The sequence below is a fragment of the Stenella coeruleoalba genome (assembly GCF_951394435.1).
Source record: "Stenella coeruleoalba genome assembly, chromosome: 6".
Taxonomy (NCBI): domain Eukaryota; kingdom Metazoa; phylum Chordata; class Mammalia; order Artiodactyla; family Delphinidae; genus Stenella; species Stenella coeruleoalba.
The window spans coordinates 84984304-85002580 of record NC_137151.1 but is presented as its reverse complement, the minus strand read 5'-3'; the positions used below and the strand labels follow the sequence as shown (position 1 = coordinate 85002580).

Below are 18277 nucleotides of genomic sequence, written 5' to 3'. Positions count from 1 at the left end.
TGAAAATCATCCTTATCCCAGTCATATTTTCTTAACAGAGGTTGTCTTTCAAGTCAAAATCCAAAAGCCATAGCCACTTGTTAACATATTCTAGGTTTTCAGGGTGTGCTGTTAGACACTGAGCAGAGGTAACATAAAAGAATATGGTGACATCTATACCTACCTTTCATCAGTTTGTGTATTTTTTTCCAGGTGGAGCCCTGGTCAGGTTGTTCAGCCAGTTTTCTAGTTTCTTAGCAGATTATCCAGTGGGTACAATACAGTCAATCCAGTTATAATATCAATGTCATATAATATAAATATCATAAATATGGATATTTTAAATCTCTAACCATCTCAGATGGTTAAAATGGCTTTTAATACAGACATTAATGGTACATCTTATTTTGACATTTTGCCAGTCAGTGTGTAAGGAATGGACTCTGGGAACGTGAGATTGAATAGTGTCTCTGGCTTGGACTGCACTGATAAAATAATAAAGACTGGGCTTCCCTGGTGGCACAGTGGTTGAGAGTCCGCCTGCCGATGCGGGGGACATGGGTTCGTGTCCTGGTCCAGGAAGATCCCACATGCCGCGGAGCGGCTGGGCCCGTGAGCCATGGCCGCTGAGCGTGTGTGTCCGGAGCCTGTGCTCCGCAACGGGAGAGGCCACAACAGTGAGAGGCCCGCGTACCGCAAAAAAAAAAAAAAAACAACAAAATAATAAAGACTGTGATTGATGGCATTCAAGCTTTGAAAATTAATGACACTCTCTTCTGTCAGAACTGCTCGTCTCCAGTCATGTGTATTGTCCATCAGCTTCCTTGTTGGATTTCATTCTAAATGTGCCTCACAGTTGCATCAGGGGTTTTAAGTAAACATTAGAAATTAGTTTGAATCACTGAGAAAACCTCTCACCACCCACATTACAGTTTAATAAAGTAATATTTAACGTACAAAGTCTTCTTCCAAAGTTAATGGACAACCCCGTGTGTCATTGCTCTGTCTGTGGAGTTCTGCCATTTGGACAGTGAGCACACAACTGCCCTAACATAAATATCTGAGGGAATTATCCATAATGAATTATCTTATCATATATATATGTACACATTTAATCATATAAATTAAACTATAGAGGCTAGAATGGGGGAGGGATAAGCACTCAGAAGGCTCCCTTTGGCTGCCCCTCCAGCTGTGGCCCTTCCCTACAGAGAAAGATGTCTGAGCGGTCGAGGCTATGTGCTCACCCAGAGCCTAGGGCTGCAGAATTCCCAGCCCCAAAGACCTCAAGCCCACTTCCAGGGCTTGTACAGACCTCTTCCCCAGGTATGCTCTTTCAAGCACAGATGACACCATCAATGCAAACATTTCTAGGCACAAGGAGAGACCTAGGGGCCACACTAGTCAAAGTAAGCCCCTCACAGAGGTAGAAGGGAGGGGGATGGGCCACGGTCCAGGATGGCCACACTCTCCCCAGGCCAGCATGTTTGTGGCACTTTGAGGAGTTAAAACCTGGCCAGTTAGGTCAGGTGAAAGCTTAGCTGTCAAGGCAGGAGACGAGACCATATTTTAACAGTTTGATCACTTGCTTTGTAACAGCTAGATAGTTAGACATACGGTATGTGGTCTCCATCTGTGTGCTTGCCTCAGGCTTCTAAATGTGCTGCCCAGGCTTGTGTCCTGTCCGCCACTGAACTCAGTGAGAATGTGAGCACCCCCCACCCCCACCCCGTTAGTGAACGTGGACTTGTGGATTCTTCACTTGTCTCAGTGCTTTGCATAGCGTAAACACTTCCTCCCCATAGGGCAGTGGGATTTTCTGTTGTTTAAAAAAATGTGGTTTTTGTTCACCCTGGTGGCTGAACATAGCCAACTACTTCACGTCATGCTCAATCAAAGGAAGAGCAATTTATTTATTTCAACATGTAAGGGGATGTCAGGGGAGGGGGCTGGCTGTTTGGTGTGTTTGGAGTAATTTTAGGGGTGGTCTAAGGGAATTTTCAAGAGGAATTTTCAGGATCATAACTTTCTACTAATCCAGTAAGAAGCAATCTCACCAGGTCAGTCTAGGTTACTCCAGGCAGTATAAGGGACCACAATGATCTAACCCAAGGGCGAGAGGAGTTTTTAATTTTCTATTTCCTTCTCAGGAACAAATTCTATTTTAATGTGCCTCATTGTCACCAAAGTCTTCCCTCATGTAGTTGTTATTCCTATCATCATATTAGAACTATTTTTATTTTTTGAAATTTAATACCGATGGATTCCAGCTTATTATCAACATATATTCAGCGGTAGATGTCCCTTTCCCTCAGGGCTGACTCAGCCACCCCCAACCCCACCCTGACTTTCCTAACCTAGATAATTCCACTTCTGTTCATATGTTCCCCCAGGGCTTGTTTTTAAAATCGTTTTGGCTTTCTGTATCATCTGTAAATTTTCCACATCCCTTTTGAGATGAAACACAATGTGGATACATCGCATTGAGAATAACTGCCTCATAAATTCCACCCGGGGTTTTTGTTAAAATGCAGAATCTGGTTCAGTAGGCCTGGGATGAGGCCAGAAATCCTGTTTTTCTAACAAGCTTTTAGATGATGACAGTACTGCTGGTCCTGGGCACATAGCAAGTTGCTGTCAGATTTCATCATGGAAAAACAGCAATTTCTGTCCCACTCCTTCCCGCTCCAAACCCACTCCCCAGACATGACCATTTTTTGAGCTATAAATATCATGCTAATATCATACTGATACTTCCTGATTTTTTTATTTTATACACTTAATTCCTGAATTATTTCTATAAAAGATTAAGCTGTGGCTCTCTCTCTCTTTTTAAACTTTTTATTTTACATTGGAGAATAGTTGATTAACAATGTTGTGTTAGTTTCAGGTGTACAGCAAAGTGATTCAGTTATACATATAAATGTATCTATTCTTTCTCAAATTCTTTTCCCATTTAGGTTGTTATATAATATTGAGCAGAGTTCGCTGCGCTATACAGTAGTACCTTGATGGTTACCCATTTTAAATTAAGCTATGGCTCTCTTATACCAGCTCTTCATGCATATTAATTTCACCCATCTTCACAATATTATCATATAATGTGTTTTGGTTAGTTAATATATTCAATGTTTACATTACTATGATTATATAAAAATCGTTAACAGCTGAACCATATAACATAGTATGATTATATTTCCATTCTTGTATTATTTTAGTTTTCCCTGGATTTATTAGTTGCCTCAGATTTTTTATTTAATCAATTTATTTTATGTACCTGTTACTAATGTAGCCCCAAACTTTCCTTCAGAACTTGAAAGGTCCTTAAAATATAGTCATACAGGTCCATCTGAATTTCTGTCTTTTTCTTTCTTTTTGGCAACATCCCTCTGGGAACCCTCCATCTCTTGCTCCAATCTGGGCTGATTGCCCTCTGATCCTGTTGCACAATCGTGTTTTGTTTTTTTGTTTTCTGGTTTTTATAAACTTACTCTCACCATCATCCTGGGGAGTGAGTGCATCTCCTACTTTACTAGGTATTGAGACATTATTCTCAAAAAGTGATTGTACCAACTCCCATCAGAATGTATGAGTTACCATTGGGTTATGCCTTTGATAGTTCCTCTACTCCATTTCCTCTGTTCTCTTTCTGGAACTTCTGTTTGTTGTTTTGAGTTTGTTGATTCTTTATTTGTTATCTTTTCTATCCTATTTTTTATTTCTTTGGGTTTTTTTTGTTTTTTTGGTTTTACTTTCTGGGATATTTCCTCAGCCCTACTTTCAGCTCTTCTGTTGTTTTGTCTATTTCTCTTATTATATTTTTAATTGTTCATCATTCTTTTCTGAATGTTCCTTTTGGTAGTATACTATTCTCCTTTCATGGATGTAATGTATTGGTTACATCTGTAAGGATGTAACATCTGAAGTCTTTTAAACATCTTTAAGAACTTTTTAATGAACAAAACATATATGTGTATACAACTGTATACTAAAGTATATAGAGAAATACAATGAACCTTCATTTTTACATCACCCAGCTTCAACAATAATTAACATTTTCTCTGTCTTAGTTAATCTATTTTCCCCATAAACACACATATTTTTCCTGGAGTACTTAAATTCCAGATAGTATACTCATTGATATTTTGGTAGGTATCTCTTATCTAGAAGATAACATTTTTAAAAAACCTAACCACAATACACTTATCATAAAAAAACCAAAAATAGCATTTACTTAAAATCTTTCCTTAATAAAACTCCATTATTTGTTCAAATTTCTCCACTGTCTTGAAAAGATCTTCTTACAGCTGGTTTGTGCAAATCAGTATCCAAGCAAGGTTCACCCATTACAGTGGTTGATTTGCCCCTTTCCTATGCCATTTATTTGTTGAGCTAATGTATAAAACTGAGCCTGATATACTTTTTTTATTATAATATTTTTTAGTATAGTTTTTTTAAACTTTCCATTTGCTTTTTGCATTCTCTCTTTTTTTCTGAGTTCTTGGTTGTTGATTTTTGTATCTGCATTTCATGTGAGAGGCTTTGTCAAATGTTGGATGACCATTAGTTTACTGTTTAAGAGCACTAAAAAACTGGAAGTTCTGTGTGCATGGTAGGGATTTAGACTTAAGTGTGATTATTAGGACCTGGCTGTCTCACTGGGGGGTCCCTAAAGGCAGTATCTGTAAGTTGTTTCTCCCTTGGTCTGGTTACCTCCCGGATATCTCTCCTGGAGGTGTCAAGCAGAGACAGGGGCATGGGCTTCCCCTAAATTTGACAGGATCCTCCCGCACAGTACCTCACCCTGCCCTCATCTTGCCCTTGTATCCAAAATGCAGAGAACCTCTCTAGTTCCTCTGATACATCCGCTCCAGAGAGTAAACTTCCTGTCTCCCACCAGTGTCGGGGAATGTTGGGAACCTCGTTGCAAGGGCTGGGGCTAGTAACTGCTCCTCCTGTTCAGCCCTCGCTCCGGACTCAGGGGGCGCAGTGTTTCCAACCCCAGGTTCTGAGACACACTACCCCTACTGCCACCCTCGCTCCACACTCCCCTACCTCTCATTTTGAGACCTAGATTACAGCTTTATTTTCCTGGAAAGTAAATAAAACCCTAGCTATTACTTTACTGAAGTTTCTGGAAGGAGCTGGGGAAAGTACTCGTTTTACACCTACCATGTTTAACCAGAAGGAAATCTTGCTTTTTTAAAAAAAAAAAATCCATTATGACATTGACTTGTTTCTTTTATAGCTACACACATATGGCTTGCTTTTATTAATGGTTGGTAAGTCAAAAGGACTAACTTCCAAAATTAAAAATAAGGAAAAACTTGTCTGAATTCAACTGATGAAAATATACTGGAATTGTAAAAACTAGAAATTATATTGTTTTGGAGACTTAAAATCATTCTGTTTGTGGAAATGAAGATTTCTCAAACTCTGTATATACTTTAAATAACCTTTTAAATAATAAGAAGGAATGTTCCATAATAGGAGGTGTTTGAGGGTATTTACTTTAAGAATTTACTAATGTTTATAAAAGCATGCCTAATAATAGATAACAACTATGTATTTGTAAGATAGCAATTTCTTTCTCCCCTTAGGGCTGTCACATGGTGACTGAGGAGCTTCATTCCATAACATTTGAGACACAGATCTGCCTCTACGGCCTCACCATAGATTTGGAGGTAGGTATTTCAAGGAATATCTACTATTTACTAATAACATTTTCAGGAACTGGTCATCATTTGAAGATGAAAGCTCAGTATTTTCTAGGTTTTAGTACATTCCTTATTCATCATTTTTGTTTTAATTTAGGAAATCAGTATGTCAAATATTCACTGATTCGTCAACATATATTATTCTGGTTAAATATAAATGATAAAATCTCACAGTCATTATAATTCAAGACTTATGGAATAATTTGTTGCCCAGACTGTTTTTTTGTCTGTTTGTTTGTTTTCTGGGATTCCCTGAGTCATGGATACTCAGAGGAAAGCCTAAAGAGAAATAAGTATACTTGAACCATGTCATGTATGATATATTTTCAAAATTTTAACGTGTACGTAAAAATCCCTCAGAAGAAAGGTTTTCATAGTATAATGAGCAAAGACCAATGATAGGAACATTAACGGTACATTGTTTTGATCCTCTTATAACTGTTACTATTGAACTCAAAGAAGGAATAAGGAAACTGGGGATTAAGTTGAACATGATTGACAATGAGCTCTTGAAGGCAGGACATTACACCTTTATCCCTCCATTACCTGTGCCTAGCACAATGCCTAGCACATAATAGATGCTCAACATTTGTTGAATAAATGAATGAGTGCATGAATGAACAAACACAATTTCACATGATTGAATATGGTCCTATTTGTAGGATATGTTTTTTTAGAGTTCTGCCTTTGCTCTTTTATCTTAACGAATGTAAACATGTTTATAAAATTTTCCATGGATTCTTTCCTCATCTCTTTTCCTTAAATGTCTGTTTCCATGAGCTATTAAGTTCCTCAGGTGGGTACTTCACTGTCTACAAGCAACCTAACCTCCGTTAATGGGAAGGGGCTAATGTAAGTTGGTTAGAATCCCAGACTAGTCTGTGAAGCCTGTTTATTCCATAAGGTTGAAAACTTCAGCACGAAAGTACTAAGTTGGGCGCCATGACAACAGATGAGGCAGCTCTATCTCCCATAATGCTTTGTTTTCCAAGATGGCTTGCCTCTCCATCTTCTACAATTAAAACTCCCATATCTGATACTGACATCAATTAGATGTTAGATCATAATTTGAATATATTAATCCATTCCAGAGATAAGTTTTAAATTAGATTCTTAATGTAATTTATTAAGAGGAAATTTGCTAAGTCAATACAGGCTCTAATTAGTTACATTTTAGGCAGTACATGACATAAGAAAGTAAAAATACCTCCACAATGTCAAGGAAGATATTGGAGCTGACTGACCAAGCACTCTGAAAGGATTCCTATTTGGATAGCTCCTTTCCTCCCTGTACCTTGACTCATATATGCTCAGAAGGTTCCAGTGCCTTCATGAATCATTTTAGTGACCAAGGCAGTATAGACACCACTGCCTTGGAGGAGTGGGGTTGGCTTGAGATGACCCTTTAGGGAAGAGGGCCAAGTGTAAAATCAGTGTAAGGTACTACTACCTGTAATAACTGTGCTATTTTTCTTTTTAACCAGACCTGCTCATTACCTGTGGTGATGATTTCCAATGTCAGTCAGTTACCTAACGCTTGGGCATCCATCATTTGGTACAACGTGTCAACCAATGATTCCCAGGTACAGTCTCTCTCTATTCCTGTTTCTCCTCCTTTAATTCTATTTGATTTGTTTTATTGTTAACAAAACCCATCTGCCCCAAAAGATGTGTGTGTGTGTGTGTGTGTGTGTGTGTGTGTGTGTGTATAAATTTTGGCATGTCTTTGTGGGTTGTTTATTCCAAAATTCCAATATATTCAGTTGTATGATTCCTCCCTCATGTCATATTTAAAGTAATATGTTCTGATGTACTTGGACCCTGAGAGAGTTCTGGCTAGCAGAAGTGACAGACAGGTATTCTTTATTTCTGACAGTCTGGTCAGCTCCCAACTCTGTACATCACAGAGAGTTCTAGGGCCATCCTGTGGCTCTGTTAACTAGGCTCTGGGGAGACTCCTTTCTCCAGAATTTGATGTCTGACTGTTGTGTTTACCTCCTCAACTACTTCTGGCCACACCTTACCCACACAGGCTCTTCCACAAAGGTAGAGAATTGGTTTCAAATAAGTGACTAGAATATTCATCAATCTCGCCTAATGACACTATACAAATTTTCAAGTTGATTATAGATTTAATCCATTCTAGGCTCAAATTTGCTTTTAATGCCATCTGGTGGTTATTTAAGATATGGAACAAAAATTGGCCTCAAGTTTCAAAGCAAGCAGAGAATAGAAGCTCTTCTTAACAGAAGGCCAAGGAAGGGTGTGGTAAAAAAGATGAGTCAGCATTTCCCCTTGCTCCCTCTTACAAAACCCCAGTGTGTTGTCCTGGAAACCACCAAGGTCTAGAGAAAATAGGTCAGATGTAAATATTTCTTCTTGATTCAAAGCAAGTGTTTCTTCCAAAGGGAAGAATTCTTTTACCTCAGGTCATAGCAATAGGAATAGTCATGATGAGTAGCTCCAAGTTCCTTCGCTTTTGTTTTAATGTGCCTCATAAGGAAACAGCATGGAAAATGACTCAGCCCTGTTCCTTCTCATCCTCTGGTGCCCTGGCATCTGAGGGAGATTAACTGCAGAAAGGAACGCTGTACAGAGTGCCCTGTGCCTTACTTCCTCTCAGCCTGCAGTGAGAACAGAACTCACTAGAAAGGTTACCTGGTCTGTAAAGCCAAGAACAGCCAACACTTCTGAGATTTAATGTCATTCCCCATTAGGAGCTACACATTTGGAGCTTTTCATCCAATTCCAGGATGTAGGAAGGAAGATGGGATACTCCTCTGTCCTCCAGCCTCAGAGTGCTGTGCTGCTACACTTAGCTTTCTTCAGCATCCTTCTTCTATAAGAAAGCCACCAAAGTTGTCACACTAACCATCTCAGATTCTGCTCTAGTCTTGGATGAGGAATCTGGAGATGTATTTCATATACAGCTCCTAACACATATATGCACAGCCTACATACAGAGTTCAGCAGAACAAGTAACTCTGGTTTCTCTTCCTAACTCTATTCTGCTTCAAAACCTAAGCTCCTAGACCTTGATTATGTTCTATGCTTTTTGGTCATTTGTCCAGACATAATCCTTAGGTTCAAGGAAAACTGCCCCTCTAGAAATTCTTTCTCTCCATTCCTCTCCTACCTATTTCTCACTCCTTCTTGGATGCTGTGTCCTCTTTTATTGCCACCTTCTGAAGTCTCTTGAATTGGTTCCTTTTCTTGCTGCCCAGCTTAGTTCAGGTTCGCCAAAGGCCTTCTCCCCATACTGCAATGGATTTCTTAATTCCTCCCCCCACCCTTCCTTTCTTAAAACATCTTTCTCGGCTTTCACACCTTCTGCTTTCCAGTAATCTGAGGTGAAGTCTTCTGTTCCACCACCATTGACCCATTTTGTGGTACAAACAATCTTACTTGCAGTTGATCATACCAAAGATCCTCTTGTCTAGAGCAAAATAAGAAAAGACTACAGTCCTATCCATAAAACAGGAGTCCCAGGTTAATTATGATTCATATTGTAGGGTCCCCTTCCTTAGCCTGGGACTTAACTGTCTTTGTGCTTTGGGATGCTTTGTTTGGTCAAGGTATAACTTGTACCAATCCATGATAAACCAATTAAATAACATGATATAGGTTTTGTTTAAGATTAATATTATTTCAGAAGAGAGTATTTGTCTAACTTGTTGAACAGTGTTCAGTACTTGTATGAGTTCGTTGATAGACTATAGTCTAGGGAAAGTTAAAGAGCTACACAGTGATTCTTTCAAGGATAAGATAGAGCCATATATTATATTAGACTCAAAGAACAAGGGACTCTTTAGGAAAAGGCAAAATCGGTCTTACTATAAAAGCACAACAGAGATGAGACAATAGTTCTGTATTATTAACTGAGGCTGGCCTAAGGAGTTTAAATCAGGAATCCTATTAGTTGAACTACAGTGGGTTCAATGTGATTAATACATATAATCATCACTACAACTCTGTTTCAGAACTTGGTTTTCTTTAATAACCCTCCATCTGCCACTTTGAGTCAACTCCTGGAAGTGATGAGCTGGCAGTTTTCATCATATGTTGGCCGTGGCCTGAACTCAGATCAACTCAATATGCTGGTTGAAAAACTTACAGGTAAGATCTGGTAGATGTGGAGGACTTGCCCCTGTTTTTGGTACTCAACCGTTTTAAAGAATGAGGGTGAGATTACTATTAATAATAATAATGATCATCACAATTTATTGAGTGCCTACTACATCGCTGGGCATAGGGCTAAATGCTATAGTATCTTTCTCACAAAATTTCCTTAAGGCAGAATATTGAGGATAATTCTTCATTCTATCCATTTTATACATGGGGATACTTAAGTTCAGAGGTTAAGTGACTTGCCACAGCTAGTACATACTAGAGCCAAGATGCAGGCCAGGGCTGTCCAGTTCTAAAGCCCCTTCCTTTCCACTCCACACTCCAGCCTCCAGGGTGTTCTTATGCCATTTCCACTGAATGTACTGTGAAGCCTTAATGGTGCCTTGATCTTCATATTAATATTGCAATGGTCATTAACCAACTGGAAAACAGCTGATCCCAGGATCAGGAAATTTATTATAAATTTAAAAACTATCCAGGTAATACTTAATTCTTCATATCGAGAAAATTTCAGTTTTGACTGATATTTCTAAAGTTTGCAAAATAGTCACTGGTGCTCCATGTAGTGACTACAGTGTAAGCTTTTTATAAAAGAATTTTAAAAGACGTGTATATTTTGACAAGTATGGGGTGAACACATTTGGCACCAAGAAAAGAGTTAAAATTGAACTTGTATACATTTCTGGTTAAAGTAGAGCCAAAGATGATTTTGAGCAGCAGTAGTAGAATCGTGTGTGTTTGGTTAAATTTGACTTACAAGTGATGCTGGGTCACCCTTGTACTTACTATCCGATCAATTAGTGTTTAAATAAATTGGAAATATTACAAAATTTACTTAATGTAAATATCCTTTTTGATCCTTATTTAATTCATAAACCACAAGAGTAGGCATTCAATAAGTATTTGTTACTGAGTGAATAAATCTTTTAAATATATACAGTATAAATAGCAGCCATATCCTTTCGGGTCTTCATCAAATTTTTCTCATAATTTCCTTAAATTTTAGATAGAACCTCTTTTTTCATTGTCCTGGATCAAAACAGTCAGTGGAAAAAACAAAACAAAAAAAACAGTCAGTGGTTCCTTATCGCCAAGTGGATCTCTAGTTCATTCTTTTCATGACAGTATTCAAGACTTCTGGCATTCTGGCTTTCACAAATTTATTTTATAATGTTTATTTACCAACATTAGGCTGCACTTCCTTTCTCCTATATAAGCTGTGTTCATATCCACTACACCTCATCCTACATTATTCTTGCTGCTGGAGTGGCCTCTTCCTTCTCCTCTGACAATTTATATCCTATCCATTCATGGAGGTCTTGTTCTAGACACCCACCCACTTCCTAAGGCTATCTTTAGCTCCTCCATTGAAAAGAATTCTTTCCTAGATAAAAAAATTTCATGATATCTTTTATTTTTACTGTTTCTAGCATTAAATGCACTGTAAACCCATAGCACGTGCTTAGGAAATGCTTAGCAGTGGTAGGGGGGGAGATCTAAATTGAGCACCAAATTGAGGAGTCTAATTGTTTAATAAAAATCTCATTCTTTTCTTTCATTTTAGTCCAGTCTAGCTACGGTGATGGTCATCTCACGTGGGCCAAGTTCTGCAAGGTACAAACAGGGGGAGGGGTAGCATCATTTCGATTTTTTTTTTAGTATTCCTTTTTAAGCCTCCATATTATAATTTGGGATTTCGAGGATTTCCTGGATAAGGTTATTTTAAGAAGAAATTCGAAACTGTTTTTTCATTTAAAGGAAATATTTCATTGAAAAAAGGAACTTGAATTACCATACTAACATTACTATTGAAATAATCATTGTCCTAACATGTTTGTTTATTCCAATAGGAGCACTTACCTGGTAAATCATTTACCTTTTGGACATGGCTTGAAGCAATATTAGACCTAATTAAGAAACACATTCTTCCCCTTTGGATTGATGGGTGAGTTACAGCCTATATTTTCTATGTGAACTCATTAGGTTCTTATTTTTATGCTGTCAATTTTTTTCCCTTTTTAAAAACATTGAAATATAGTTGATTTACAATATTGTGTTAGTTTCAGGTGTACAGCACAGTGATTCAGTTATACATACATATACATATATATGTGTATATATATATATTCCTTTTTAGATCCTTTTACCTTATAGGTTATTAAAAAGTATTGCGTATAGTTTCCTGTGCTATACAGTAGGTCCTTGTTGGTTATCTATTTTATATACAGTAGTGTGTATATGTTAATCCCAACATAAATCCTAATTTATCCCTCCCTCCAACCCCCATTCCCCTTTGGTAACCATTAGTTTGTTTTCTATGTCTGAGAGTCTGTTTCTGTTTTGTAAATAAATTCATTCGTATTATTTTTTAGATTCCACATATTAGTGATATCATATAATATTTGTCTTTCTCTGTCTGACTTCACTTAGTATGATATCCTCTAGGTCAATCTATGTTGCTGCAAATGGCAATATTTCATTCTTATTTATGGCTAAGCTTCCATTGTGTATATATACTACATCTTCTTAAGCCAATTATCAGTTGATGGACACTTAGGTTGCTTCCATACCTTGCCTGTTGTAAATAGGGCTGCTATGAACATTAATAATAAATGCTGGAGAGGGTGTGGAGAAACGGGAACCCTTGTACACTATTGGTAGGCATGTAAATTGGTGCAGCCACTATGGAGAACAGTACAGAGGTTCTTTAAAAAAAAAAAGAGTTACCATATGATCCAGCAATCCCACTCCTGGGCATATATCCAGAAAAGATAAAAACTCTAATTTGAAAAGACACATCACCCCAATGTTCATAACTGCATTATTTATAGTAGTCCCTTTTTCTTTTCTTTCCTTTTTAAGCATATCTAGTGTCATAGTGTGGAAAGTAGTTGCAGTTTCTTACACTTTATAGAGTATTAATACTTACTTTAATCTGTATAAGAGTATTTCAGGCACTACTGACTTTTGATTATATCACAAAAAATTCAGGTCTGTTCTTTGTGAAAGCAATAAATGCAAATGCAGTAAATTATAATCTTGGATCAGATAAAACTATGCATGTTCTATTTTTAGGTATGTCATGGGCTTTGTTAGCAAAGAGAAGGAACGACTCTTGCTAAAGGATAAAATGCCGGGAACCTTTTTGTTAAGATTCAGTGAAAGCCACCTTGGAGGAATAACTTTCACCTGGGTGGACCATTCTGAAAATGGTACATGCTCACTATTATGTATTCATGTGAAATTAGTATTGTGTTTGGTTACTGGTCTTTCCATCTTCAGAAGTGTGTGGCTTGCTGTTCTGTCTTTTATGTGTTCAGTGGGCTTGAATATTAGTTGTTACAGTTGTTTCAGAGGAGGGTAGCATGAATTTCTCACAGCCTATGTGGGTGTCCTGTATCACGTGGCAATCTGTACTGTCCACATGCAGAGAAGGGCTGGCATTGTTTTACAACAAGTGACATGAAGATAACGTGGGCAGGAAGAATGGCCACAAAGAATGCCTGCAGGAACCTGAATATTCTGTTTTCTCTTTTTCCAGGAGAAGTGAGATTCCACTCTGTAGAGCCCTACAACAAAGGCCGGTTGTCTGCTCTGCCATTTGCTGACATCCTTCGAGACTACAAGGTTATTATGGCTGAAAACATTCCTGAAAACCCTCTGAAGTACCTCTATCCTGATATTCCCAAAGACAAAGCCTTCGGTAAACACTACAGCTGCCAGCCATGTGAAGGTTAGGTTCTTTCCGTTTGCTTTGCTTCTTAAGATTTTGGAAAATAATCTCAGATTGGAGTAAAGTAAATGAAGTTCTTCCCTTTATGTTTACTTTTATCGTTATAAGATCTAAGAGGTATGTGGAGGTCAAAGCCTTAGAAATGAAGTGGTGTGTCAGCAGTTCCTGAAAAGGAACAGCTGGGGCTGTCCAGCTAGCAGAGCACTTAGTAATCAGTAGCTGTAGACGGACTTCACCAGGGCCATGGGAGCCTCTCAGCCACTGGTAGAGTTTCGGTTTTCTCCTTTCTAATAGGAGTGGCACCAACTTCACCTCTATGCCTGGGGAGAGGAAAAGAAAGAGGAGGTAATGATTAGAAAGCTGTTAAAAGTTAGGCAAGGCTGTTTTTTACAAAAGAAGCTCAGGGTTGATAAGCTTTATATTTTTTACTTACTGTAGTCTCACAACTCAGAAAGTATCGTTCATTTACCAGGGAGGGGACAAGGGGGTCTGTGCTTCATACCCTTCCTCGCAGCCTATCAATAACAAGTCTTGACATACCTGCCTTTTCTGGTTGTATCCTAAGGGTCTAAAATGATACCTGGCCAAAACAGGTATTTGGTAAATATTTGTTGAATACATGAAAAGAACATTCATGAAATAGCTATGTAATTGTAATATAAGTTCACTATTCTGTTTCTTTAAATCGAAGTATATACAATCCATTACAATATTTCATCTGTAGCAACTAAATACATGAGCATCATCATGTGGAATATCGTACAGCTGTCACTCACAGGTGGTGACTTTCTGCCACCCTCCTTCACCCCCCTCTGAAGCAAACAAAAGACAACAACTACCACAAAAACCTGTGGCTTTTAAGTGTTACTACATCTGACTGAATGAAATAACAAATGTCAATGCAACAAATTACAGCTGAAGAATTACGGTTGGTCCTTACTATTGGATCACACACAAGTTCAACGTAGTATACCAGAGAAATCTGGGGGGGTTTCCAAGGTGAGGTTTGCACATGACTGTTACTACAGCGCAGCAGTGCTTTTAGTAACACTGATGTCTGTGCCTCAAAACTTTGTGTAATTATAAGATTATGATTGGTGTCAGTTTTAATGAAAAGAATTGCGTTACTATAAATCCCCAATCCATGAATAAATCTGTCCTTATAATTAAACTTAAATGTAACATGGAAGACAGGTAATATAGTTGATTCCCAATTTTTCTCACACAGTTTAGAGCATTAGTATGTAAAGTCAGGTTAGGCCTGCCAAGAGGTTTGTTTCTCTCTTCTTGCACATTTTATGCTCATCTAAAATGCTGTTTCATCTATTCAACTAAAAAAATTTGTGAATCACTAGACAATTGTATTATCTCTTCTTTTTAGTATCACTTATACTTTTTTAGACTTTTTTTCTAATTTTGTCAATAATAATAACATTTTTCTCCAACATACCTTTCTTTTCCAGTTTCAAGACCAACAGAAAGGGGAGACAAAGGTTATGTCCCTTCTGTATTTATCCCCATCTCAACAATGTAAGTAATCTTAGTCACATGTAAAATAGTTCTTATTGAACTTATCCAAAAAAAGCTGGAAATTTAAGAGTAGAGCAGGGTACATATAACGGAGAATAAAGCATTTTAATGCTCAATGTCCCATTACCTTTAACACATAAAGCTAGTCTTCAGGATGCACCACGAAGCCCATCACGAAGGAATTCTAAAGTTGCCCTTTTATATGCCTTATATTCCATAGCAGGCTGAAAGCTCTGATTTCAAATGATGAATTAGGCATCTCAGTGTCACAAATAGATGAAGTCCTAGAAATGAGTTCTGTTGGGGAGATGGAAATTTCCCCCTCTACCCCTTCCAGTTCTTATGGCTGGACTAATAATAAAATTGACACAAGGTAGATTAACAGGATAAAAGGAACAAATTTTAAGTCGTGTGCATAGAAGTCTCATAGAAATGACTGAAGAAATGGCCAAAACAGGCAGCTTTTATTCTTTTTTGGGCAAAAGGTCAATAAATTTGTGAGGAATCGACAGGAAAAAGATACTTAGGCTTTGGGTGCTTAAGTCGTGAAGAATCTAAACAGAGTTTGGGCCTGAGGTATTAAATTAAAGAAGTAACAAGGTTCATTTGTACAGGCTTCTCAGCCCCGAATGAATCCCCTGTCTCTGGCAAGAAGGATGTTCTTCCACCTCCAGATGCAAGGAGGGCACCTCTCACGGAAGAGATTTATTTCCTGCTTTCAGGGAGGCAAAGAGGAGGGTCAGAGTGTCCCTCCTGCGTTGGTTCTTTCTTAAGTAACTTAAGTCATTTAATTCAAAATAATCGATATGCCACTGAGGCACATTTTGGAGTGGCCTGCCCTGAGCCCTAACAGTTCCTAACACAGTAAGTCACTACAAGCTATTATTTTTAATCCCTTTCCATATTTACCCTGTGATCTCTTTAAGCCGAAGTGATTCAACGGAGACACATTCTCCAACAGACCTTCTTCCCATGTCACCAAGTGTGTACGCAGTGCTGAGAGAAAACCTGAGTCCCACAACAATTGAAACTGCGGTATGTCCCCTTTCTTTCCATTGCTGTCAAGGGCATTTCTGAGGAAGCGAAGGTGGTGTGTGAATCAACGAGGGGTGAAGATCTGCAGTGAGAAAACACATTTGTTGGAACAAATCCATGAGCATAACACAAGGGGTGTACGTCTGTATGGTGCTGCGTGTTGCTGATGTTAGGGGCATTGGAAGCAGATACCTACACTGACTTGAACTGCTTTGAGGTCTTTCCATCAAAAGCCATCCAAGGGCAAAATATCTCTGTATCCTCCTACTCAAGTACACTTCATCCCTACTTCCACCATCAGCCCCACCAATCTCCACCACTCTCCCCACTGTAGCAGACAATACTTATATGTCATTATATGCAAATCTAGTTTAATATTTTATTTTAGCAATTCAAGCACCACAAATTCCAATTTTTCTTGATTATTGGTTCTATCCTGGGAGCTTCTTCAAGTAGTATATGAACAACAATCAATAGCAGTATAATAATACTCTTTTGAGAACTGAGTCATAATCTTATATGCTACTATGTGCTTTAGGATGCATTCTATCTAGTATTATTCCCCAATATTGTCAAACAGTTCAAAACCCCAATTACATTAGGATGCATGTACATCAGAATAATAGATTCTTGGAGGGACCCTGAGCTCCAAGAGATTAGTGTCTGGCTGTAAATCAAGTGGTTTTTAGTCCTTCTCTTGAAGAGTTCCAGGGATAGAAAAACTTATTCCAATGTTAATTGTCCTTAAATCATTTAGTTGTAAGAGGACTTTTGCTACATTTTACACCCATTCCTTCATTACGTTTTTATGGGATGAATAGGCCTCCTTAAAATCGTTTTTATTTATTTTAAAGTTGCGTTTTATTTTAGATTGATCAACCTTAGTTACTTTTGTAAGTACTGTACTTAGTAGTTAATTGGTAGAAAGATTATGAAGTAAAGTATGTATTTAGTAGACAAGAGAATGTTTACCTAAGAAATGGTGACTTACTTGCAAAACAATAGTTTGCTCAAAGGTCATTTTCATTTTCCAATTTTAGATGAAGTCTCCCTATTCTGCTGAATGACACGATAAGCTCTTGACACTCAAAAGAAGGAAGCAAATGAAAAAGTTTAAAGACAGATCTTTGCCAACAATCACATCTTGTTTCTTCAGCTTTGTATATACCGATTTCCAGGAAATGGTTAAGTTCGAAGCTTTCCTCTCACTGGTATGACACCCCCAAATGGGAATGTCATGATTGAAATGCTAAAAACCAAAGCTTCAGATAAAACACTTTAAGAAACCAATGTTAATATAATATTAACAAAAGACTCATTTGTATGTATTTGTTTCATTTCTGATTCTGTTTCTCTTGTGTTACTTATGATTTTGGCTCTAGCAGGTTTAAGTGTTAAGATTTCACAACAGGTCAAAAATAACAAAGTCACACGTACATTACTCAAAAACCATCAGGATGGCCTGATGGAAAAGCCTAATAAGCTAATGTCCTGAGTTCTAGCAAGTAAGAGTCATCACACTAGATACAAGATGGAAGTAATGACAGGGCATTAACAGCAGCAATTCACACGGTGTGTGTCCAGGGGTGAATTAGGAAGCCTCTTGGTTGCTATGTCAACATTGTCCTAACTTCAGAATTCACAGCTGCTGGTACCACAGCCAGGGACACCTCTCCTATTAGGGAGAGAGATCCAGAGTCATTCCTGGTGGTACCTCAGGCAAACCGCACTAAAAGCAGACACACGGGTAAAAATCTCATGAAATGAGGACCTGGAGGAAGATAACAACACTGGCCTTGGGTGAGTGATTTGATCCCTGGCTTGTGTGTTCTTCCTCTCTAGAAGAGGTTAGGCTAGGTGGGCTATGGTCCTTTCCAGCTCTAAGAGTCTCTGGTCCCATGAATCCAACCTGAGCCAGGGGAAAGGAATTTAGGATGAGAAGTTCCATCCCTGGTGATGCAGGAGGGGAGGTGGTTCACCGAATGGCAATGCATGTATACGGGCTGCAGGTCTACTTTGATCCTCCCCTTGCCCGGACTGAATGCTTAGTGGTGCCATTGAACAGCTGCTGCCCTTAGCAATAGTGTGGGATCTCCCAGTGCCCAAGCCCTGGGGAGCTCTCCATGTCTCCAGGCCCTAGAGAAGCTGCTGAGCC

General features: G+C 38.4%; 1 protein-coding gene across 2 annotated transcripts in view; it reads left to right on the top strand.

The window, feature by feature from the left end:
- Nucleotides 1-17404, top strand: part of STAT4 (signal transducer and activator of transcription 4) — a gene marked incomplete at its 3' end in the record, with an annotated part of 84010 nt that extends 66606 nt beyond the window's left edge. The window contains exons 15-24 of one of the 2 annotated variants that reach the window (XM_079924622.1): nucleotides 5580-5663; nucleotides 7181-7279; nucleotides 9677-9812; nucleotides 11389-11438; nucleotides 11675-11769; nucleotides 12900-13036; nucleotides 13366-13557; nucleotides 15021-15087; nucleotides 16014-16122; nucleotides 17163-17404. In XM_079924622.1, coding sequence (XP_079780748.1) covers nucleotides 5580-5663; nucleotides 7181-7279; nucleotides 9677-9812; nucleotides 11389-11438; nucleotides 11675-11769; nucleotides 12900-13036; nucleotides 13366-13557; nucleotides 15021-15087; nucleotides 16014-16122; nucleotides 17163-17189 — 996 coding nt within the window. Of the gene's footprint in view, nucleotides 1-5579; nucleotides 5664-7180; nucleotides 7280-9676; nucleotides 9813-11388; nucleotides 11439-11674; nucleotides 11770-12899; nucleotides 13037-13365; nucleotides 13558-15020; nucleotides 15088-16013; nucleotides 16165-17162 lie in introns of those variants that run through there. The other variant, XM_079924621.1, reaches the window with a different exon arrangement.
- Nucleotides 17405-18277: the final 873 nt, after the last annotated feature.